At 40.6% G+C, this 23,851-nt stretch overlaps 2 protein-coding genes and 1 long non-coding RNA gene across 3 annotated transcripts; all 3 read right to left on the reverse strand.

Moving 5' to 3' along the window:
- Window positions 1-3,101: 3,101 nt before the first annotated feature.
- On the reverse strand, window positions 3,102-13,129 carry FETUB (fetuin B). Its single transcript, XM_056498687.1, has 7 exons — window positions 12,651-13,129; window positions 8,197-8,307; window positions 6,733-6,820; window positions 6,047-6,213; window positions 5,103-5,216; window positions 4,106-4,189; window positions 3,102-3,622 (listed from the first exon to the last, which is right to left on the reverse strand). The coding sequence occupies exons 1-7, from the start codon at window positions 12,870-12,872 to the stop codon at window positions 3,212-3,214; spliced, it is 1,197 nt and encodes a 398-aa protein (XP_056354662.1). The 5' UTR covers window positions 12,873-13,129; the 3' UTR covers window positions 3,102-3,211.
- LOC130256756 (uncharacterized) lies at window positions 8,607-12,644 on the reverse strand. The gene is made up of 2 exons (XR_008841181.1): window positions 8,888-12,644; window positions 8,607-8,782 (listed from the first exon to the last, which is right to left on the reverse strand). It is a non-coding gene; the product is annotated as an uncharacterized LOC130256756 (long non-coding RNA).
- Window positions 13,130-16,571: 3,442 nt separating the features above from the next.
- On the reverse strand, window positions 16,572-23,334 carry AHSG (alpha 2-HS glycoprotein). The gene is made up of 7 exons (XM_056498688.1): window positions 22,974-23,334; window positions 21,560-21,670; window positions 20,341-20,425; window positions 19,306-19,469; window positions 18,911-19,024; window positions 18,045-18,125; window positions 16,572-17,205 (listed from the first exon to the last, which is right to left on the reverse strand). Exons 1-7 carry the CDS (start codon window positions 23,175-23,177, stop codon window positions 16,930-16,932), a joined length of 1,035 nt encoding a protein of 344 aa, XP_056354663.1. The 5' UTR covers window positions 23,178-23,334; the 3' UTR covers window positions 16,572-16,929.
- Window positions 23,335-23,851: the final 517 nt, after the last annotated feature.

Genomic DNA, 23,851 nt, shown 5'->3' on the forward strand with positions numbered 1-23,851 from the left:
AGATGGAGAGGTTCAGCACTACCTGGGTGTGTTTTTAGGAGAGTCACTGTGTGGAGACAGGCTGCCCATGTGGGTGTGCTGGAGGGTGAATGCTGCAGTGCTGGCCCACTGACAGATTGGCATAAAGGTGCTGATTCAGCAGCAGGATTTGAAATCCTGATGACTAAATGCTGCCAGCTGTTAATAATATCAATGCCATATGGGAGTGCTGCAGTATCCAGGTATGTCCTGAGGACAAAGGAAACACAGAAACTATACAACCTCAGACTCCTTCTTGTAATTCAGGAATTTAATCTTGGACATCAGACTCTATTATGGTAAACACTGGCAGTGGGCCCAGGTGACACTGAAACTGGGTATGGACTCTGTGCTGGAGCACAGCAAATAGAAGAAATGCTCATGACTGCACTGACCACTGGTGCCTTGCTGATCTGTGCTAGAGTTACAGTTACTGCTCAGATAAACACCCCTTCTGGTGTTTATTTTTAAATCAGAGAAGTTTTTGAACACAAATCCGAGATCCAAGTTAGGGAAATTACTGATTCAAATGTCATTTCTGAGCCTCATCTGCAGAACAGGCTACACAGTATCCAGATGGAATGCTCAAAACTGTGCATCCAGATTTTCCAGTTTCCCTGCTTATGTTCACACCAGCTCCACTCCCATTTATCTTCACTCACTGTGGCTGTTCAATTTACTGTTGTAAGGAGCCATAGTCAAGAGAAAGAACTGAGTGAAATGGAGTATTCTTGGCTGTGACTAGCAGGTAATGAAGCTGATTTCTTCCTCAGTGCTCCTTTAGGGGAAGAATCTGGTTGTGTATGTTGATAAAAGTCTCAGTAGTGTCATTAAACTGATGGAGCCACAGTGAGAATAGAATCAACATGCAAACAGTTAATAAAAAGGACTGTGCAGAAGAACTGAGAAGTGTGGTGATTAACTGAAAAGATGGGCAAACCCAGCTTTTTGAAAATTCCTAAAGTGAGGCGTGCTGTTGGCCCAGTGCTCTGTTCCCTGACCCACTAAATGGGTGCTCTGTGTGAGGGCATGGAGCAGTGCCTGGGATCCCAAATTCTGGCATATGGCAGATCAGCAGTTCCTGTCCAGGGAAGGAGAACACACTGGTTGTGTTAGAGAAACCTGAGCTGGCAAAGGTGAAACTTCCCGAGGGAAAAAGATGCTGTAATTCAATGACTTGATAAAAAAGGGAATGCTGACACAGCCTAGAGCTCCTACTGCAATAAGAATTAGCTAGAATTTAAATTTTAGGATTTTTCAAGAACTATTTGATTTTGAAAGTTTTTCTACTCTGAAATTAATGAACCCAAAATATATTGAAATTTCTCTTAATGTAAGATTGAAATGGAATTATTTTTGGCTCATTTGATATGCTTCACACATCAGTTTTTGGCTTACTTTAATCTTTGAAGCAATTAAATTACTTCTTTATATCAAATTTATGTTTGTAAGTTTTGCAGAACAAAAATGCAATCATAGGTTCTGTGAATATAGTTCCACACAATATTTCAATATTATTTTGGTCCCATTCAAAATAAAATAATGCTTTATATTTTATTTATAATAATAAAATAATACATTTTAATCAACTTGCAAAATGCCAGGATACTTTGACAAAACCATAATTTTTTGTTGGAAGGTTCTTTAAATGTAGAAATTACCCAGGATCTCTAGGGATGATATAGTATCATAAAAGCTTCAGAAACAATATTTTATTGATTTTGTTTTGAAGAAATGGTTTTACAGATCTGGTGGCAACTGGAAAAAGGCTTTATGGTCTCATACAAACCCCTTAATTATTGCAAATATCAGTGTACTCCTGGCCACAGATGACATTTCTTTCCTATGTTCATTCTTTTTCTTTTCGTCTTCTCATTTATTTATATTTGTTTTTGTCAGTAGAATTACCATGTCTGACTTAAGTGAAATCGATTTTTCTTGGCTGCAGGCTGTCGAGTGTCCCTGTGGCTTTTATTATAAAGCAGTTAATATGACCTATCTCAAGAAAGAATTAGGCTGATTTTTTAAATCATTGTTTTTCCTGCACAGCAGCATCACTAGAGCATAACAACCTCAATAGCCTGGATTTGATTCTTCACCAGCCAGAATTACATGCAGAGGCTTCACATGTGTGTAGGCTTTTCCACATTCCTTAAGTGAGGTATGAAGCATTAAGAAAAAAATAATCGTTCTTGAAAATTTTTACAGCAAATAAAAAAAAATAGGCTAAGCTCTTCACATTTTAATTTAGAAGTTTACTCACAAAATAGCAAAACCTCACTAGCTTTGAATGCTCTCCAGGGCTGCAGTGCTGCTCCCTGATCATGCCCTGTCACTTGCTGTGGCTCTAAGGTCCCGAGAGCGTCCCTGCTCTGGGAGGGTTTGGTGCTGAGTGCCAGGCTCAGCAAGCTAGGGCTGGTCCTTGGTGACCTTGGGGACAGTGCTGGGGGAGCCCTCGGGCAGGGCTGACCCGTCCTGCTTCCCTCAGGAACTGCTTTAGGCCAGGGCTGCAGCGCCCGGGCTCCTGCCTGAGCTCCAGCTCCTGCTGCATTGCAGGTTCAGACCTGGAGCCTCTCACCTGTCCGGGCACTGCAGACTTGCTGGGAAACCTCTGGGCAGTGCCTGACTCTGGCTCCCATAACCACACCAGCCCCTGACCATGCCTTGCTAACTCATGTTCACGGCTTGACCTCAGACCTGCCTCCCTGCCCCAAATTTAGGGAGTGAGCTGGCTCCTTCCTGCAACCTGACTTCATCCCCAGCTCTGCTCACCTCCCTCGGGCACCCCAGGACAGGCTCCTGCCCCCAGCCTGCTTGTCACACTTGGCTCCATCTCCCCACCCTTGGGAGCAGCCATCCCACACTGGGCCCTGACAGGTGTTCCTAACAAGGATAATTTTGTTATCTTTGGGCTGTCCCAGCCCTGCAAGTTCTTTTGTCTTCCACAGTTACCTTTCCTTCATGCTCTGCTTGATGGGGGAAATTTGAGAATTAAAAGCCAAATATCTTATTGGAAAATGCCCCAGTTAAATTTCTTTTCCCAATCTGTTCTTGCGCTCTCATAAAACTGAGAATGCCGAAGATGATGACTGTAATAAACCATTTATTTATTTGAAGCTGTTACACAAATTGAAAACCATGTTGCCATTTTGGCTGCTGTTTTGTTGCAGACCGTTGAGGTGCTCGGTGCTGGCTAGGCTGTGGAAGGCTTTCTAGTTATCAGAGGATGGAGGATGCCTTCTGCCTGCTTTGCTTCTCCTGGACATGAATCTGATAGAGAAGGTTCTTCAGGAAAAGGGAGTATAACTGGTCCAGTGACTGGTTTGGTCAAGTCTGGTTTGTTTACTTGAGTCTTTTCTCCATCACTACCATGTGCAGATCCCACAGCCTTAGGAGGAACTGGCTTTCTGTCTTTATCTTCATTTTGACTTTCTCGTAGGCTGTGGAAAGTGATGTCCTCATTTGAAGGGGGTAGAATTTTAACCCAGCCCACTGTTTTTTCCAGGTGTGGGGAGAAAAGATTGGCATCTGAAGCCTGTTGATCCTGTCTGGATTTTCCAGGTGTCTGATTAGCTTCCTGGTTTTCCTCTTCAGTGGCAGGATCCTAAATAACAAGGAATAAGCATTATCTAAATTGGAGCAATTCCAAATTCCTACAGATATTAAGATTATCCTTCACACCAAGGATCTGCTGCATCTCTAGTGCTCCAAGAACAGCTACAGAAGAGAAGCTCAAAGGATAAATGGATGTAACAGCTTCTTGTGCCAATGGAGATGGGTGCATGAAACTTGGATAACTACAGTAATATCCCCCTGCATTCCCTTTGTGATTTACAATTTCACTGTAGAGCATTCTGAACACATTCTAGAGGATTGTCTCTGTACTCACTCTATTATCTTTTTATCCACCCAACAAGAGTCTGCTCTATGACAAGAGAGATTTCTTCCTGATCTGGCCTTATCACTTTCTTGAAGCACATGTCTTTGTTAATAAGAAAACTTAAAAATGGCTAGGCTTTCAAAAGTTCAATATCTGTTTTGTAAAGGAGTATTACTCTTGATATATTAAGATTAGATTAAGAAATACCTGATGACTGTAGATTTCACAGGATATTGTGACAAACTGTTCCGGACGACTGTTTACTACAGAGCCTTTGCAAAAACCGATTTTCTGTAAGAAGAAAATACAAGCATTTTGTTCACATGGAGCCCTGATACTAAGCTGCTATCTTGTAAAAAAAGTGATTATGAAAGGCTGAATAGTTGTAGCTTCTAAGTATATTTGTAGGGATAAACAGCTTGGGCAAACTTCTTTTGAGACTGGCAACCTCACAAAGGCAGGCAGTGTTTTGATAAAGGCCTTGTGTTTGCAAAGGAGGGTTAGGTAACACAATAGCAAAACTAAGCTGGCTACTTAAGGCCGAACTACAACAGCTTGCTTAAGTTCTCCTGCAGCAGAATATCCCTATGCAGGCAAATTGTGTATGAAACATAATATAATTTTCCACACAGAACCAATTTCATGCCATACTAGTGAAAGAAACCATGAAAAAATGCTGTTTCTGGTAGTTGTGTTTGTACTGGGCTGTAGGTATCACGGCTTGGATCTCACATGCGGCTTGAAATGTTGTTTCTTGACAACACTCTCATTTAGTCTTCCAGTTTCTCTTACAATTTTTCCTTAGTTCCTAAGTGTTTTCCTTAGCTGACCTGACTGTAGTATGAATATAATCTTCTTGCATTGTTTGTGATTTATTGTCTTTGTCTGCTTCTTCGGAAGAAATCCTTTAGACTCATTCAGTTTTGTAAGGCGATGGTTACTCCACCTTTTTCTGGATGGTATTTTTTTTTTTTTGATTTCTTTGCTTATGGACTTCTGGTAAGAATTCAGAACTTTTACTGAAATGCTTCTCTATTGTAAAGCAGTCTGTAGAGTTACAAAACACTATAGAGCTATGATCCGTAAAAAGATGACTGTGGGTTTTGGTTCCTGTCAGCAAAGAGCCAAGGAGATAAATACTAAATACTCACTGAGGAAGCATAGTATCTGGAAAACTGGTGTTTATACAAGGAAAAGTACTTACAGCTACTTCTGGTGGAAGTGGCTCACACATTGAGATGTCAGTGACTGTGTCACTTTTGGAGCAAGATGTCTCCTGAATTAAAAACTCCACAAAATATGCAGGACCAACGACCCACTGTAAATGAGAGGCCAGTGGCAATTAGAACTTTCACATGTGTCAGGAAGAATAAAGAATTCTGCTGACCTTGAAATATATGAAAAACTCCTGCTAAGTCTGGAAGGAACAGGTGATACTTGGGGCATTACTGTTAGTTGTGTTACAGTGAATGCTTTTTTGCCAGGGCAGCTTTATTGCTTGGTCATTTTTCACTTCTTATATATGCACAATCTTAATAACTCATGGATTGGCACGTGGAAATGGGTTTAGATTTTGTCATAAGTTAGCATCCATATAGAATACATAAGCCAAAGACCCTCTTCAGTGTCTTTTTGACAATTTCTGATAGTTTTAATGAACAGGATAATTTTGCTATTTCTGAAATTGAGGTTAGAAAATGGAAGTGACTGAATGGTATATTGTAGTAATATCTGATGGTTTAGACAAAGAAAAAAAAACACTTTGCTATCTACACATACTGAATTTTAGAGAGAGTTTGTGGTAAACAAAGAGGATTTAGCCATGAGATCATGAGCTCTCTGTTAGTCTAAAATTAGTTGTAAACCATGCTTAGACTCATTCAGTGAATTACAGGTATTTATTGGAAGGTATGACTGTGCTTTATTAAATACTTTCTATCAGGGACTTGTGAATTCATGGTGGTGGAAGAAGAAAGAGTTAACAGTGGAGCTTTTCTGAACTTTGAAAGCAAATCTATGTCTTGACTTTTGCATAAAGCCCTTTTTTTTGCAAGAAATGGAATCAGAGTCTTGAATCAAGAACATCAGGACTATTCTGAATAGAAGGATTCTTGAGGGCTAAAACAAGTCACATGAGCCTTGGCTTACCTGCATTGAAGCTCTTGTGACATTGAGGACAGAGAAGTAATGAGTTTCTTCACTCTCCTCATTGAACTTGGCAAGACTTCGAACAGCAGCATCCAAGTACTCAGGCTGAGTTGGAGAATCATCAACTGGGCAGTCAGGACATATTGACCGAATATATCTGGGTGGAACTTTTTATGCAAACACAACAATGTCTTTAGAGAAGGCATAACCATAAAAGCGTGTAGGTCACTGTAAATGCATCTATGCCCCCAGCCCTGCACACTTGTCCTCCACTCCCCTGGAGTAAGAATATGTGATTTGCACCCCTCAGTAATTTTGAATCTTTATGTATTTGCAGACCCATAAAAATGTTGCAGTGAAGGCAGACACTGAAAGAAAAATTCAACCTATTGACAGTTGGCTTGCTGGTTTTTTTGCCTTTCACAAATCCACAAAAAAGTTTTTTGGTTCAGAGGGTAAAAGCCCATATAGAGGCTGTGCTGAGTGTCACAGAGGTTAAAACAGTTATTACTGAACTCTTTTGAGCTGCAGCACCTCCCTGGCCTTATGATCACTGACTGGAAAAATCAGGGCAGCTGAAGCTAATGGAGATACTGTGGTGTCATAATTACATTTAAAATTTAAAGTAATGCTATTTGGCAGAGAGCTTTTCTAGTTCTTTTATAAAGTGTATGTTAAAGACATACCTGGTTGTAAAGTGCACTCATAAGTATTCAGATGAGCAATATTTCTTGCCTGATTAATATAGATAATTGCTTTGCATTGACCGTAAACCTGAAATAATATAAACATTTAAAAACAATTAGTATTGCACCCTTTACTGATCATCTAGTGCCTAGACAGGAGTCTAGTTTCTTCTTGCAATCATGGAATTTTTTTCAAGACAAAAGTTTTGTTAATACTCAAATGACAATGAAGCACATTTCTATTAATCTCATTTAAATATAAAAGGCCAGCTCAACCCCTAGTGTGATTCTGAACTATAGAGATGCAGTGCTTGGCTGCTGAGTGGCCTGCCCAGGGCAAGTCTTCTGGCAGCTGAGAAGTGCCCAGGTGTCACAGAGTGCTGCTGGGTCTCTTTCCTGGGCTGGGTCTATGTCTGGAACCCAGAGAGTTTAAACCCAGAGATAATTCAGTGTCTGAATCCATTCACTTGTCTTCCACCTTCCCCCTTTTCCCTATAATCATAGGGAGAATGGTAGGAAGGACCATAAACCCAAGTTTTGTGGCATGGTAGGGTCATCCTTGCACACAAAAATCTCTAACTTTATGGCTGAAAAAAATACTGGCCTGTTAATATCCATTGTGCTTTTATATTTAAGAGTTGAAAGGATATTCTCTGAGAGACTTTTAGATATTCCTACATGTGTGCTCCATGCCTCTGGGCATGCATTTCTTGGCTTCACTGAAGCCATATCAACCATACAGGCTTTGTGCCTTTTTTCTCCTGAAAACACTGTAATGAGAAGTGAGCAGAATTTGTTTGGTTTTTTTTTTCTAGTTCTTAATTGAAAAGTTAAAATTGATTGGCGTTAGAAGCAGTCCAGAACAATTTAATCGTAACTGTCTCCTTTTTTTTAAATATATAAACCTTGTTTCTTGTCATTCTTCATTTTCTCAGAGTTTTTGTCACTTGCTCAGAACAGTTTTGATCACCTGTAGCAACAGTTTTGGATCACTTTCTGTCTTTGCAGCTTATCTTGCTGAGCTTTCCTTTTTCTCCTATTTCAGTGCAATTTTTGCAAAGTTGTCAGAATAAATGTGGAATTAAACTGAACCAAAAATCACTTGCTATATAAAAGTGTTTCTTTTATCCTCTCCTTGACAGGCTGTCTTTAAAATAAACTCTTATAGGGTTGCTATAAAAAGTAAATCATTATTCTAATAGCGTCCTAGTATGGCTATTTAGTTTGGTCTCTTTCTTAGCTCTGATCAAAAACTTTATTTTAATTTTCACTTTTTGAAGTAAATCTTACCAGTCTATAGACTGATTAGAAGATACCAAGTAAAACTGTGGATATTATAAAATGTTCTTGGATTTTTCCTAAGCTTTGTTGCCCACTAAAAATGCAAGTTGTAGGGATTTTGCCATCAGTAATACCTGAGTAATTCATAATATGTGAGATTAAATAGAAATATAAAATCCTTACAGTTGAATGAGCAGGTCTGGTCTTACAGTCCTTCCACAACTTTTTGCTGAGTACATGGCATTCAGTATCTACTACATCCAAGATGAGATAGAAGACAGAACCAGTGATCTCCTGAAAACAATAAACAAAAGGGTCACATTCCAGTTTTGTATCAAACAAAGTAGAGACTCATAAAAAGGAAAGATGGAAAAATGGAAAGCATAGAGGTGGGATGCATAGATATCCTGAAAACTGAACACTCTCTGTGGCAAAAGTGGCAAGTCAGGTGAAATTCAGGTCCTGTTAGAACAGGCTTGGTCATGCAGCTAGCCAGCTTTATATAAAGAATTGTCCTTTTGTCAGTTTTATTCTTCTGATTCTGGTACCAACCAGAACCCAAGAATAAAGACTAAACATGCTGATGTTTTCACTGTCAACTGCATTTTATTATCAGATGTGAAAGGTAGGTTATTTTGCCTGAAAGAAGAATGAGATTATAAATACCACAACTAATAAAAAACTGCTAACCTGGAACATTCCCAGTAGGCATTGGGAAGAGAAATTTCTTAGGGCAGTGTCGTCTTCAAGTGTGGATGCTTTGCACTTGCTGTAGAGGCAAAGGCTACATTGATAGAAAAACTTAAATATTCTCTCAGCTATCAGGGGGTGCTGTGAGAGACCTTGCAGAGTCACATGGATGTCTCATACTTACTTAAAGCTTCAGTCCAGTGCTGGAGTTCTGACCTGTGCTTAAGTCCAGAAACCTTCATTCAGTTCACTGCAGCACAAGGTGCACAAAGCAACTCAGGCTCAACTTTTGGCCAAACATCTTTCCAGACAAGAAGTACAAGGAAGGACTAAAAGTACAGCTCTGTATATCTAGTGCTTGCATCATGTAGTGCAGGAAGATGAGATGCTGCATGGTGTAGCTTCTCATTCTGCTTCCACTATAGATATGGGTAAGCACCTTTTCAGCAAATTTATCAAGGATACAGCTTAGCTGGATCATGTTTTATTTATATCCTCAGTAGAAAGCTGGAAAGAGGGCAGCTGTCATTTATCCATCCTAAAGAATTAGATGTGAGTGTTAGCTTCATGTTTAGACTGAGATTATGTCTTTGTTGAAGGGGGAGAAAAACCAAAACTGAATGGCAGCAGTGCTCATTCATCCCTGCTTGATTTCATTGGTTTGTGGAGAAAACACTAAATGGGGCAACAGTGTTGTGGAAGTCTGGGGCTGTTATCTGTATCATTTTGGCTTTACTTATGGCTTGTGTTTGACAGTGACTAAATACCAGTCCTTAGGGCCTATAAAGCTGGAGTTCTGCTGTCTTTTTTGTCTTCATACTGCTTAGAAAACCACTAAGTGGTATCTGCTCTGGAGTTCTGGGCAGATCAAGAGATGCAAACTAGTCTGGTCACATCCTACAGAGATCTGTGGAATGGTGATTTTATATGAGCTCTACCATATATACTAGTAATACTAAACCCTTTAAATGTGAAAGTTCAAAACTAATAGAAAATAAATATAAAGAATTATTATATTGGTTTGGTACCATTGTCTCTTAGTTCTATTCTTACATATGCAACTTCTCATGCTTTCTACTATTTTTTGTATTTTCATCTTGTCTTTTTTTCCTAAGTGTTCTATAAAGAGAACTTGCACTGAGATCTCAGAGCTTGCTTACACTAATCCTGAGGTTTAATTATAAGTTTCATTTTGAAGGCTGTGAAAAGATCAAAAGTTATTTTGACAAAGAGTGACTGAGGTGCAGCAGTGCTATTTGTGCAGTGGCACAGCAATATCCCCACACCTGGCTGCAGAGATCCTTCTGTGGAAGGGGCTAATCATAATTTTCTGTTTACATACAAGATATCTAAATGCCATGGTGATAATTCTCTTTAATATTACAGCTAATACAGCTTAAATCAGTAAACACAAAGTAAGACTAGTCAAAAAGTAATTGCTATTTGCTGAAAATGTGTTTTTAGTTTGTGCAGCATTTGGTACAAGTTTTAACTTTAAATATGACTTCTATAAGCAAAAAACCATCACTAAGACTACCCACATGAAGAAGAAATAGCCAAGAAAAATGTGCATCTTTAAGGAGTCTCATATTTGGAATTGGTGACTTGAGCTTTCAAACTGGTTGTTAAGGTATTCTTGAGGCAAAATCACACAAATACCTCATTAAAGAAATGTTCTTATAATCAAATGTGTTTGGTGTTAGATGGGTTTCCTCAGCTGAATCATGAATATTGATTATAAAGCATGGTGATCTTAGAAACACTAAATGCAATCAGAGCAGACCAAATTGTATTTCTTGTTGCCTATAGGTCTCTTGTATAAAAGCAGCTTTAATAAGCAGACAAGGTTATTACAAAGTCTACACATCTTTTGGTCTACCTGCTTCTGTATGTATCATCCTCCCCTGTGGAAAGGATAATTTGGGGCTTATTCAGAGCTCAGCAGATCACTGAAAGTTTAATCATCCTTATTTTAATTTTCATTAAAAGACAGTTATGCAAAGGCCTTTTGATATCTGCTTAGTATTGAATAAAAAGTTGTATATCTTTCCATTGCCAAAAAGATCCCTTCCTCAGCACTGCTGGTGCCAGGCTGCAATGTGTGCTGGGCAGCCTGGGAGCCAGAAGAGATGTGGCAGCAGGGTGACCTGGTGCAAGGGAAAGAAATAAAATGTTTTGGCATGTTTTGTAATTTTGGTTAAGTGCCTGTCAGTGAAGCTAATGATGAGTATCCTGTATGAAAGCAAGCTCTGTCCTACTTGCATATAAGTTAATAGCAGATGGCTCATTAGTTTCAATTAGAGCAAAGCTGAACCACAGGTTGCTTAAGGGCAGATTTGAATTTGAAGTAACTTTGAAAATGTTTTTATCCTCAGTACTGCTTAAGTAAGTGAGAGGAAGGACCACGGACTTGTGCAGGGGGAAAAAAACTTCTTAATTTTTTTGAGAGGAATAGGAGGTGGCATAAAGTTGTTACTGTCCATGAACCCCTTGACATTACTGACTGCTCCTTATGTACTCAGTCCCAGCAGCACATTGGGACAAAGGGCTTAGAATGTCTAGTTTGTTAATGCAATGTCTTGAAACACCTTATTTACAGGATGCAATAATAGGTTTCTAAAAATAATAAAGTAAATAAGTAAATTAAACCCCCAGATCCACAATGTATGCTTGCTCTAAAGCAATAATTAAGTCTTTAGAAAATTGAGTGACTGACAAATCACAGCCAAGGACCAAAATTCTCCTGTGCTGAGATATCTTTGGCACAGATGAAGGGAGAAATAGGGAGATAACTGAAGTGATTTACAGCATCTCTGCACCCACCATGCTACACTCTAGGGTGGTCATTGGGGGCTCTAACTATTGTCAATAGGAAATAGCCCCAGGATGGGGATCTGGGTACTGAACTCTATGAGATAGCCCCAGGAAGGGGCCTGAGCACCTAACTCCATGCCTGGTGATGTGGTTTCTGGGCCAGCTCATGTGCATCATGTGGAAAAATTCTGAAGAGAACTGATCCAATTGCTTAGTGGGCACATTCCGTCACCTGAGCAAGGCAACATAGAGAACATAGCGCAAAACACAGCAGAGCATCTTTAGCTGTGAGATCTCAGGCTGCTGGAGTCCACAGTGTGTCTGCAGGAGCCATGTCCTTGTAAGAGCAGCAGGAAGAAGTGTCATATCCTTGCCAGCACAGATCTTTAAGCATCTGGCATTGAGCCTAGTTTTCTTTAGGGTTCAGAACTCAGCCTTTCAGGTAAGCTTATGGGAAGTGAGCAGGCATTGCAGGGAATGCTAGCAGCAAACTCCCATAGTGCCTAATCTGCTGCAGGCCCTTGTGAATTCATTTCAGGCTGTCCCTAGTTAATGCCAGTAGATTCAGTTATTGTAGCACAAAATCATCATAAATTAAGAACACACAGAGAAATACGATACTTGAGGAAATGTGAGTGATATTCTGTAGGTATTTCCAGTGTATTTTTTGTTCTTGGACTCGTCTCAGGTTTCTTCTGGAGAATGAGTCATCTTTTAGAGTTCTGTAAAGGAATTTCTTGGTCCCAAGCAGGATGTGCTTACACCTGTTAGTTCTCATATCTTTTGTGCAAAACACAAGATGACTTACTAGCCTTTGCACTCCAACTGCTCAAGGCAGTGGGAGGAAGGTGTAAAATGAAATTAAATCAGAGTAGTGGTGTTTCATATCAAATTTGAACTGATGCCTGGAGCTATTCCAAGGGCCTGCAGCAGAGAGTCATGACTGAGATTTGCTCTCTAATTTCCCACAGTGTGATGAAATTGTTTCTAGTCTGTGCATAAAGTTGACATGGCCTCTGGAGTCTTGTGAATAGAGCTTTGCATTTGCCTTTTGAAATATTTCTTCATTCAAATAGTTATTTCTAAGAAATAGGCACAGGGAGAAGCATATATTGAGCAAGAGGGTGGCTTACCTGCGGCTGCTCTCGGGCGCTGGCGATTCTGTAGAGGCTGAGTACGTATCCCTCCTCTCGGTCAGCATTGACCTGGCGGAGAGCCAGGTCTGCAGCCTCCTCCACTGCAGCGTCATCGCAGCGGGGGGAGAGCAGGGCAGCCCCTGCTCCTTGGCCTGCAGGGGCAGCAGAGCAGGAGCAAAGCACCTGGATGCCAAAGAGCATCCCAACGAGCCAAACCATTCTGCTTAGAGAGCCAGTGCAGCAGATCCGGGTGGTCAGTCAGGATGGAGGGGCTGAGATCTGAGTGAGATCACATTTTATAGTGCAGCCGTGTCTCTTTATAAACTTGTGCCCTGTCTTTACTGCATACTGACCATCACCTTTAAACCTGCAGCTGCAACAGTAAACACTGTGTCAAGGATTACAAGGTTTCACAGAAGTGTTGTTGCTCCCCCTGAGACCAGAGAGCACTTTTTGCTCCTGGCTTTCCATCTCTAATTTGGACTTCACTGGGCACATCATGCAATTTTGACCTCATAGCAAGGGATAAGAATACACACACAAAAGCTGCTTCCTGAAGAAACCAAATTTGCTTGAATAAATCTATGTGCAGAAAAATCTGTTCTGTCAGTGATCCAGTTCTTCTGTGAAATAAAACAATGACAAAGGTCTCAGTAATTTGAACAGAAAATGGATAAATGCCACAAGGTTGACTGATTTTGCACTTTGTGTTTGTTAAATGCCAATTTTAAACAAATTTATTGACTCTATTTTATGCAATCAGATTGGTCATGATTGCTCAGTTTGGATTCATTCCCTGAGCATTTCTACTCATCTGGATACCTACAGTTGAATGCTACCCCTTAGCCCTGGGGGCAGTGAGACCCCTCAAGGGTCATGGAAAAGAAAATTTAGTTTGAAATGACAGCAGTGTGCCTTGTGAATAACCTGTCAGGAGCTCCATGCTGGAGACAAGGGGGAATAACTTTACAAGTAACTTCTGTCTTGCTGATTTGGAGAAGTGACAGTAACCATTACTTGGGGAGGATCCCAGTGAATGTCACTGGTTTTCTACTAAGGGGCAACTCTGCAGCATTTCACCTTGAAGGATACCAGAAGCTGGGCTACCATATTCCTGGCTTTTTGTTGTTGTTGTTGAGTAGGACTCTGATTGCAGCTTTCTGCTGGATGACCCCAAGTACCTTTAGGTTTGAAAGTTCTGTAATGAGGAAGAAAAAGTGCAAGTGATGGGCATAATGGTCTCTTCAATTCTATTGTGATGTTTGGAGCAGTTAAAGATTTCTGTATTGTCACTTTTTTCTACTGGATGTGTAAAGAATCTTAGCCCAGAAGGGTTTAAAGCATCTGGGGGATAGCAGAATGTGCCCCAGGAAATGTCTATAGAAAGCTGGGATTATAGATACAGACAGGAGACCTGCAACAGCACTGGAGCTGAAACTTTTAACAAGACTTTGTTTGGCGGCAGAGGTGCAAAACTCTGATAGCAGGATAGAAGGGGCACTTGGCTGCTAGAATGAGCCCCTCACATGTTGGGTGAGGGATAATGCACGGACTATAACCCAGAGGGTTGGGATACAAGGGGTGAATGTTGAGAAACACTGCTGTAGCCATAGTACAGGAACCACAGAAGCAGCAATGCAGACTCACTCACATTGTGCCTTGTGCCTGGGGATGCTTCCCCTGCGGCTAAAGGATAATAACTCATTTTCTTTATCCTTACAGTGCGTGGCATTTCTATGGAGATGGGTGCCAGTTAGTACTGGCTGTGTCAATGCTTCTTATAATAGGGGATTGTTATATCCCTGACTCTGTTCTTTGTGCTCTTCCTCTGCCTGGAAAGGAAAAATTTCTCTGTTGAAGTAGCTGACCTCAAAACATAGATACAGCTGGGAAATCCGAGCATGTCCAGGCAAAGCAGCACATGAAGTACATGGGCTTTTGCAAAACAGGGTCTGAAAAAGCTGAAAAACACTGTCAGCCAGCCATGCAGACCTGGCAAAACTCTTCATGCTGCATTTCAAAGGAGGATACATTTGTATTTCATCTACCACAATTTTGTATGTCACATTGTCCAGAGAATCAATTGTTAAATACTGAATCTGTAACTAAGGCATGAAAACGGAGCAATACTGGTGGGAGACAAAGTGATTGCTTCAAAGCAATGATTGAAAACAAATCTGTAAGGGGGCACAGTGTGCCCTTAAGAGGACAAGTGTTATGGAGAAAGAAGATGAAGTCCAGCTACCAAAATGGAATGCACAGAGAAAATTTTTTTTCTTCTGGTTTTAGAAAACAAGAGAGTGGTTACACCAGGTATAGGAGAACATCTGTGAAGTATGGAGCCTGCTGATGTTTCTGCTACATGTCTTTGTTTCGTGTAGTTTGAAAAGGCAACAAAAAAATGCAGCATTTCTGGATTTCAGGGATCCAGGGGCAGGGATCCCTTCTATAAACATTGTTTCTGCCAACAGAAAATTTTCTAAGCCTGGAAAACACCCTCTCTTCTATAAATTAGATCCTATATCATTATATAAAAGACAATTTCTATCATCTAGTAATGGTGATTCCTAGTTTTGAAAAGTCTCATGTATCCGGTGTCACAGTGATGTAAAACAAAATAGTTGCCATTTCATTAAATCCTGTGTCTCATGCAATGAGATGGGAAGACCACCCATCTTACAGCATTAAGAGATTTCTACAGCTTAATACTAGCCCTTTTTGAAGGAATGGCTGCATGCAGGATGTACTGAGTCTTTGCTTTACAGAGAAGCAAAAACTCCCTGAGCCACTGACTGGCTGTGGCTGGTACAATTGGCCACAACACGCTTCCTGCAAAACTCAGCATTTGCTTGAAATGTGAGAGCAGCTTCCTTCACAGGCAGAGCTTGCCCTCAGTGTGCTGCCATCACATTGGACTAAGGTTTATAGAGTCTGGGCTGATTTTGTGTTTCTTTACACACCCAGCTGAAGCACTGGTGTAAGTGCCAATGACTTTACCCTTCCCCACTGACACAGCAGAGCAGAACCTTTCTGTACTGTGAGCTGTTGCACTATCACCAAGAGCAAGTGTTAGTTGTGTTGCTTACTGAGTACTGGATGGTTGTTACTAGGAGAACAGGACAGGTTATTTGAAACAGCTCAGAAATGACATGTGTTCTGCAATTTTTTGCTGCCTGCATGATAATTATCTTGTAGCAAGTGCTGTTCCTGGTTAAACATTCATGACTGTCTTTGAGACTGCTCCCCAGGGCCTGCAGAATTCCAGTCTGGCTGGCAGTAAAGATCCTTCTGGCCCCAGCCCCTTATTAATTCTCCACCTAGAATAGATTCTGCTTCTAACATGTGCCAGAAATTCAGGAAGATTTGACTGCTAGGACAACGGTAAATTGCCATCACTGTCTGGGTCCTGTTATATGAGATATATACCAGTCATATATTTTCTATTCCATTGAATTAGCATTTCCTCATATGCACATAGACCATGCAGGACCATATGATTGTACTGCACCTGTGTGTCTGCTGGAAGACAGACAATACACATGGATTTGGCTGCAGGGATTGATGCTTTCAGCCTGCCAGCAATGAGTGTGTCCTGACTCTCTGTTCTTTTCATAGACATGGATGCTCTTGTGTCATGACCAAAAGTTTTGAGATATTTCTGGTGGATATCAAAAGTACGTACACGGTAGGAAACATTATAGGTGGAAGGGAAAAATAATTCTTTTCCTGCCACTTCTTTAATGTTATTGGTGTGTGATCAAAAGGGAGGACTGACCTGGTTTTCTGCAGCGCTCAGCACCCACACATTCCAGCTGATGAGAAGTGCAGGAGCTTAATGTTTTTGAAATCAAGCCTAGAATATGACTCATAATGCTGTGAAGGAGATACTTGACAACTAAATGAAAATATATACAGATAGAAGGTAGCAAAGCATTGAACATTTTATTGTGCACTAACCTTTCAGGTGGTGTTTCTTTCACAAAGCTACAACTGTTGTATAGCTCTTACAACAGTTTCAATGAAATGACATTTTCTGTATTTTAACTAGAGAATCCCTGTATGCAAAGTAAACTACTGCTGTATGTTGCAATCATCTACATTTTGGAGCAGGCCTTTGCAAGACCCTGACCATGACTCTGCTCTCTGGAGGGTAAAATTCATTTGGGCTTAGAGTCAAGTGTTCTCATCTATTTGTACTCGATGTTGTGGTCTGTGTGTTGCTGCTGCTTCTGCACTGATCCCTCAGTTTGGATGCATTGCATGTCTGAAACACAGCCTAGATATCGAAATGACGAATCTTCCCAGGGCAGGGAGGACGAGGAGGCACAAAGCCAACTGGCCGAGGTACTTTGTCATGCTGAGCAGCCTCTGCAACTGCTCTCTTTGTTAGAGCTTTTGCTGAGAGCATGGAACGCAAAATTTCTGAAGAGCTGGATTCAGATGCAACAGGGTTATTGTGGGCAAGTGCAAGATTATGGTTTGTGATGCCTACATCACTGGGTGCCAGTCCTGCTGATGTGTCTTGACCTGGATGAATGTAGGTAACTCCAGGCTGGAAAAGAAAAATGAGTCATGTTGGTTTTCACTGATTTGGGGCTTGTGACATACATGTAATTGATACCTGACTAGGTACCCTGCTCCTAACTAGCTATAGGTCTGCAACCCAGATTCAAATGTTCCTGACTATCACAGAAGTTTGATTTGCATTGGAACACATGCACAGGAATCCAGGAATACATTTTTTTGTAGCCAGTGAATCATTAGGACCAAATTCTGTGCTATATGATCTTTCAGGGCCACCTGCACAGCTGGCAAAACATTCAAGACCAGCTGTCTCATTTTCTCTTTCATATACCTCTTAGACAGCTAATTACTGTTGAGTTACCAAGAGCTGTTGTCCATAGGAAATATTCAACCACCAGCTAGTCCTCCTGAGACCAAATGTAGGCTAAAATACCTGGAGAGTACTCAGGTCAAGTGTGTATGTTTCCCTCCCCTTGCTATAGCAGTGCAGGACAAAGTCCCTGAATTCAGCCATGTCTAAAGACTAAAAGCCTCCAGCCTCACAATGCTGATTTCTGTTTTACATTTATCTGCCACATCCCTTTAGCAGAGTTTGGTTCCATTTGCCCTGCTAGACTCGAGAATCTCCCAGATGGTCAAGAGGACAAATTGTGTCAAGCATGGATGGCAGACATGACTTAATTACAAATACAGAAATCCACAGGAAAATCAGGAACTACCTTACCTTGGCTTTTAGGATATAAAGTTAAGTTATCACAGGTGGCTAGTGAAATCTACAGTGAAAGAAGTAAACTCAAGATGATGCCTTGTAACAGTACCAGTAGGCTAGAATACCCAGGAAAGCAAGGAAATATCTGGAGCTGGTACCTGATGTCCGTACAACTGGCAGTCCACCTGAAGGTCTTGTGAGGCACCTTTTACCATCACTGCTGTGCAGAACCCAAAATTCTGGCAAAGCAGAACATAGTCAATAGAAAATTGTTAGAAAACAGAGGGAGGCTTCATTAGAGGTTTTAATTTCAGCACATTTAGAAATGGCTACTTGTTCTCATGTTTTATCTGAGCAGTAAAGTGCTTGCTTCTTAGCCTGCTGGGCTCAAAAGCCAAGCTCTTTAAATGCATAAGCAGCAAATAAGGGAAACTCCTGTATTCTTCTATAGTAATTTCCTTTGTATGTCTGGATATGAGGGAGGGAAAGAATATATAAGAATCTAAGTAAAGAGCTTCCACCTCCTAAAACTGCTTAGGACTCAGTTGAATCAGAAACAGAAGAATTTTAGCATAGTAAAGTACACAGTATAATTCTCAAGAGCATATATATCAGAACTGAGTGTGCTGGAATTGTAGGAGGGGGAAACAGTCTTTTTTTTTTTTTTTTTTTTTTTTTTAGTGTGACAGTTTACTGTCCAGTACAAAGAGCCTGATTTTCCCAGATGCTCATTTTAAGAATAAACAATAATATATATCCCATTGATTAGAAATATTCTGTCTCTGGCATTTGAAATGTATTCAAATCCATTTGAATTCAGTCCAGACACCTCAGAGAAAAGGGAAAGGTGTGATATAGCTTTAAGAATGATATATTGAAAAACATATCATGATGGTACACATCTCTTGCACTTTGATCCCCACAGGGGTCTATTCCTGCTCCAGTGCAAGCACATCCCAGCATGATGCTGCTTTTCTACCTCAGAGCTGGGGATGGTATGGGGCTGATGTGCTACCATACTCACAGACTGATCCTCAGGCAGCAGCTGACAAGCCCCCACGTTGGCTTTAGCTTCTTCTGCAGAGCAGTTCGTGGCACCCACAGCAAACTCCGTAGCAACAACGTGTGCTGGGTAATACTGATAAAACAGGAAAATTGTTTAACTGACTTTGCACTCAGAAACTGCAGAGCTGCTGAGAAAAGATAAAAGGCTAATGTGGCTTCATCTCCCATGGGAGTGAAAGGGAATCCTGTGGCTAAAATGACACATAATAGTTGGGAAATAAGAAGCAAATCAGGAGGGCAAATTAGAGTAAGCAAATTGTGTCTGTTTGCAAACATAACTAGGTAGCAGTGCACAATTACTGTAGATGAAAAATTATGTTTACATGAAAGGCTAGACACAGTTCTAGAAATTACCTGTATTTTGGCTCTTCCGATCTCGAGGAGCCTGAGGTAAGAATCAGTGGTTTTGCTGTTGTAGTCATTGAGTGCAGCTGACACTGTTTCTAGCACCTCTGTGTTGTTCATTTTTGCCAGCAGTGGACAGTCAGGGCAGACTTTGAGAATGTCTTCACTGGAGTCTGCAGGAGGAATAGATCATGTTTTGATCAGATGATAAATTGTTTAGAAAGGCATTGTAGATCTATTCAGTAACACAAAGCACAGTTTAAAAGTCCATCCCAAATTAAAGCAGCAGGAATTTTTCCAGTGCAGGCTATAGATGGCAGTGTGTCACACGACTTGGCCATTCAAATCTTTCTGCAAGGAAAAGTGCTGTGGACTTCAGTAGCACATTTTATACTTACTCAGTTTTTAGAAAATTTTCTTTCTGGAAACCTCTCTATGACACCAGTGAAAAGGTGCTTCAGCTCACACAAGGAATGGTAGAAAAATGAAGATATTTTAACTTATTGGAGTTGTATTTGTGTGTGTTATTTCAGTCATCAGTTTTGACAGTAATACTGAAGACATCTTGTACTGAGCAAAGAGATCTCACCATGAGCACACAGAATAGACATTCTGCTTTCCCGTGACAGTATTGAAAATGCTGGATTTAGTAAAGAAGCTGCATCTGCCAATGGGACTGATGACCAATAAGCACAAGTAAACTCAGACCAGCAAGGAATAAGATTCTTGTCAAAGAATTGTTAAATCAAATTTAACCAAATTCTTAAGGTTAAAATACTGACTGAAAAGACTCAAATCTGGGACTTGCTCCCCAGTTAGTCTTACAGTATCATAATTGTCACAGTAAAGAGGAGAAAAGAGAAACAGTGGGTTTGTAAGGGAATGAAACCAGAAAAGGGAGCTGGATTTAGTAAACCCATTAACTGTTGTGCTTTATGCTATATTTATACCCAGCAGTTTAGAATAAGAAAACTACTGAGCTGTAACCACTGCTATAAAAATACTCCAGCCTCTAGATTCAATCCTATAGAACAAAGCCTTTACCTGCATGTGAGTGGCATTTGCTAGCAACTACAGATAATGTCCCATCCACCTTCTGCAGTTTAACATCACAGTCACCCTCAACTGCCTAGAGAGAGACAAAAATCAAAGGGTTACATTGTTCAGATAAATTGGATTTTCTGATAAAGGGCCACTAAATTCAAAAGAACATATCCTGGCTGACCATTCCTGGCAACATTGGTCTGATGGCAAAGGCACTGCTAGGCACATCCTTATGTCTCTGATTTTATAAAAGGCAGATCTGAGCTACAAAATCGGGATCCAAATCTGGATCTCAAAAGTATCAAAAGTACCAGGGTAGCAAGATTGTGGACATTTAGTACAGGTTCATCTCTCATATAGAGCAAAGAACATGAATACTTATGAATTAAGACCTTCCACAGAGCTGTTTGATAACATTCTCACTAATCTCAGCTGGTCAGTGGCCATGGTAACAGCAGAGTGTGCTGCCTTATGTGAGCAACATGATCCAGCAGGGAGGAGATGTCAAAGGCAAAGCTGGAGGCATTGGGAAGAGGGAACAGTTAGAGTTACCTCCCCCCCAATGGAAAATAGAATCTGAGCCCTGATGAATACAGGGGTAGATCATGATTCATATTTAGTGAGCTCTGTGAATTGGGCCCCATTCTAGAAACAGCAGGCTCAGACAACATTTCCACAGCTTTGGTCAGAGGAAGCGTCTCACAGTTGGATCACACGTGCATAAGGACAAAATATCTGAGGCCAGTAGACTCCAGCTGAGCATTACTTCAAGGCAGAGCCCTATCTGAAGGGAATAGCTCATCTGCAGTTGTAACTAGGAAAAGATGGTTTGGTGGAATTACACCAGGTAACAACCCACATGTAGCAAGGGAAGGGTATTTTTGCACAGATTCACAGCCTGCCCTGTCTGTAGTTCACAGTGAGACAGTGACATCTGGGCTGAATCTGGAGCCCCTAAAGCATTCATGGGCTGTATGTGGGATGTTATATTGGCAGAGATCTGGCCTCTTCAGATAACAGGACCTGAAAGAAATCCAAGAGTGAAGTCCTTCATGACATGAAGGCAGTGAAGTTAGCAAGGAGGTTACAAGTGATTGGGTGGTTATAGGCTCTTACAGAGATATGACATTTGCTTGGGAATCTGGTGATAGCCTGGCCTCTGACATCAGCATATTGGACATGCACCTTTGGACCCAGCTGGTAGTGTCCAGGTACTCACATGTTCTGCAAAGCTCCTCACTGTGCAATTTGCAAGAGGTGTAGGGCTGAGAATAGGGCACTTGGTCTCCAGTAAGTCAAGTTCAAGAAATATGATGTCATTATTTGGCCCCTGAAAGAAAAAAAATAAACCATTGGAACTGATGTAATTTCTTCACACAGCATCACCAGATTTCTTCCCTGAGTCTGCACCAGATTTCTATTGCTGACTATCATTGGTAACTCCAGATATACACCAGAGTAACTGAAAAGTTACTTTTTACTTCATAAAAAAACATGACCCCAAATCTGGAGTGAATCAAGATAATCACACTGATTTTATTCCAGCTAATAAGGAACAGGCTCATAAATTTTGGAAAGTCAAGCTTGTATGTAGTAAGTCAGTTTTCTTAAGTTAACTTAATTTTATGTTGTTGGGTAGTTTTAAAAAATCAACAGCTTTCTTTTTGATGAAAAAGCTTTCTATAACTAGATACCAAACAAATACCAGTGAACACTGACCTGTCTTGTTTAGCCCTTTGGAATTACACTGAATTGCACTAGTTCCTTTGCATCTGTAACACAAGACACAGTTCCTTGGGTTCCCTAGGTCTGATTCTGATGTTCAAGTCATGAGTGATTCCTTTCAAACCAATTAAGTCATTTTAGTGAAAAGCATTAATATGAGCAAAGCAGTGTCACCAGTGTTTTTGTGTGGGTGACTCTGGACACACTTCTAATCTCATTTATGTCTGTTGTAGTCTTTCTAAATGTATGTTTTGGTATTTTCTCTTTCATAACAAGTAGGAAACAGACATGGAGTTTCACTCATGTCATTGTTTGGGACTATTTTCCATGTTTTAAGAGAATCAAAGGTTCTGAATTGGCACATACACTGTATTCGTGACCATTTCTGTGGCCTTTGCCTGCAATGATGGCAATAGATCTTAGGGAAAATAAGCTGCTGTTATTTCCTTTTAGACCTCTTGACAACTCAATGGGACATTAGGTAAAATTAATGCCTACTACAAAATCACTAATAGCATGGAGTTTTGATAGGTATGTATTTAGCCAATAAGTAATTACCTGAATCTCAAGATTATCCTCAGTTTTTCTGCAGATTAGCTACTGGGTTTACGAATCAGCACCTGCAATGATCTGTTTGCTCTAGCAAACATGCTGCATTTGTAAACTGAGCCCTTTCTAGCATTGTACAAAAACTGAACATTTCCCCCTCCCTGTCTGTTCTGCTCTTTGAGAGATACATTCCAGTGACCTGGATTCTCCACTGCTACCGGGTGTCCTTGCCCCATTTAAATCAACAGAGCCATGCTGATTTCCCCGTGTGGGGATACAGCCCTTGCTGGCCCTTGCACTGGTGCTTTCCAAGCATCCCCAGGTGAACACAGTGTTCTGCCTGCAAGCTCCTCACTTACCTGGGGTACCACACGGATATCCTCGATTCTGTTTAAGGAAAACTTGTATCCATGATGACTGTGGCCATTAATATAATTCACAGCAACTTCAGCTGCTGCTTCAGATTCTGGGTCATCACAGCCCAAGGGAGCAGGGGGAGCTGCTGGTACAGCTTTGTGAATTGGAAGCTGAACAAGCAGTATTAAAGCTACTAGTGCCTTCATGGCACCTGAGGAAAACTGATCCCTTTCAGAAATAAAGATCTAAGAATACAGCTCAGATGGTAGCTAGGTAGCGAGAACTGGGGCCTCATTTATATAGTACATACCTCAGATTTACATGAGCACACACCTGATATTTGTCCCAGTTCCAAGAAGCATTGCAAACAACAAAAGAGAAAAGTAAATGTTAGGACATCAAGCTGACTGATTAATTTTGGCCAAAGTAAATTTTATCAGGTAGGATATTGCGAAGTCTGTAAAGCAGCTTAAGAAGAAAGCGTCAGCAAAAATGTAACACAATTTTTAGACACTTCTACCAACCAAATACTGTCCATGTAAGAGCAGTGTGATCCCTTCTGTTAAATGAGTAGAGATGCTAATGTTAATTAAGCTTTCTTGTAAACAGGACACATTCTGTTGGGGCCCAAATCTCACCAGACACCAATCTAAATTGTGAGATCAGTAGCATGATAATTTAGAAAATGGAATTTTAAGTAGTTCTAAGGATCACATTCAACAGCAAATGTAATTGAATAGCAACTTTTGCTACTGAATTTATTTGGAATGGGAAATGAGGCATAGTTCCTAAATCCTTTGCATCAGCTCTTTCTTTCTCTGAATAATCTGAATATGTCCAATGGTTCTTGGAGTTTTATTTTGCAAAGCAGGCATCTTAT

This window comes from Oenanthe melanoleuca, chromosome 9 (assembly GCF_029582105.1).
Source record: "Oenanthe melanoleuca isolate GR-GAL-2019-014 chromosome 9, OMel1.0, whole genome shotgun sequence".
Classification (NCBI taxonomy): domain Eukaryota; kingdom Metazoa; phylum Chordata; class Aves; order Passeriformes; family Muscicapidae; genus Oenanthe; species Oenanthe melanoleuca.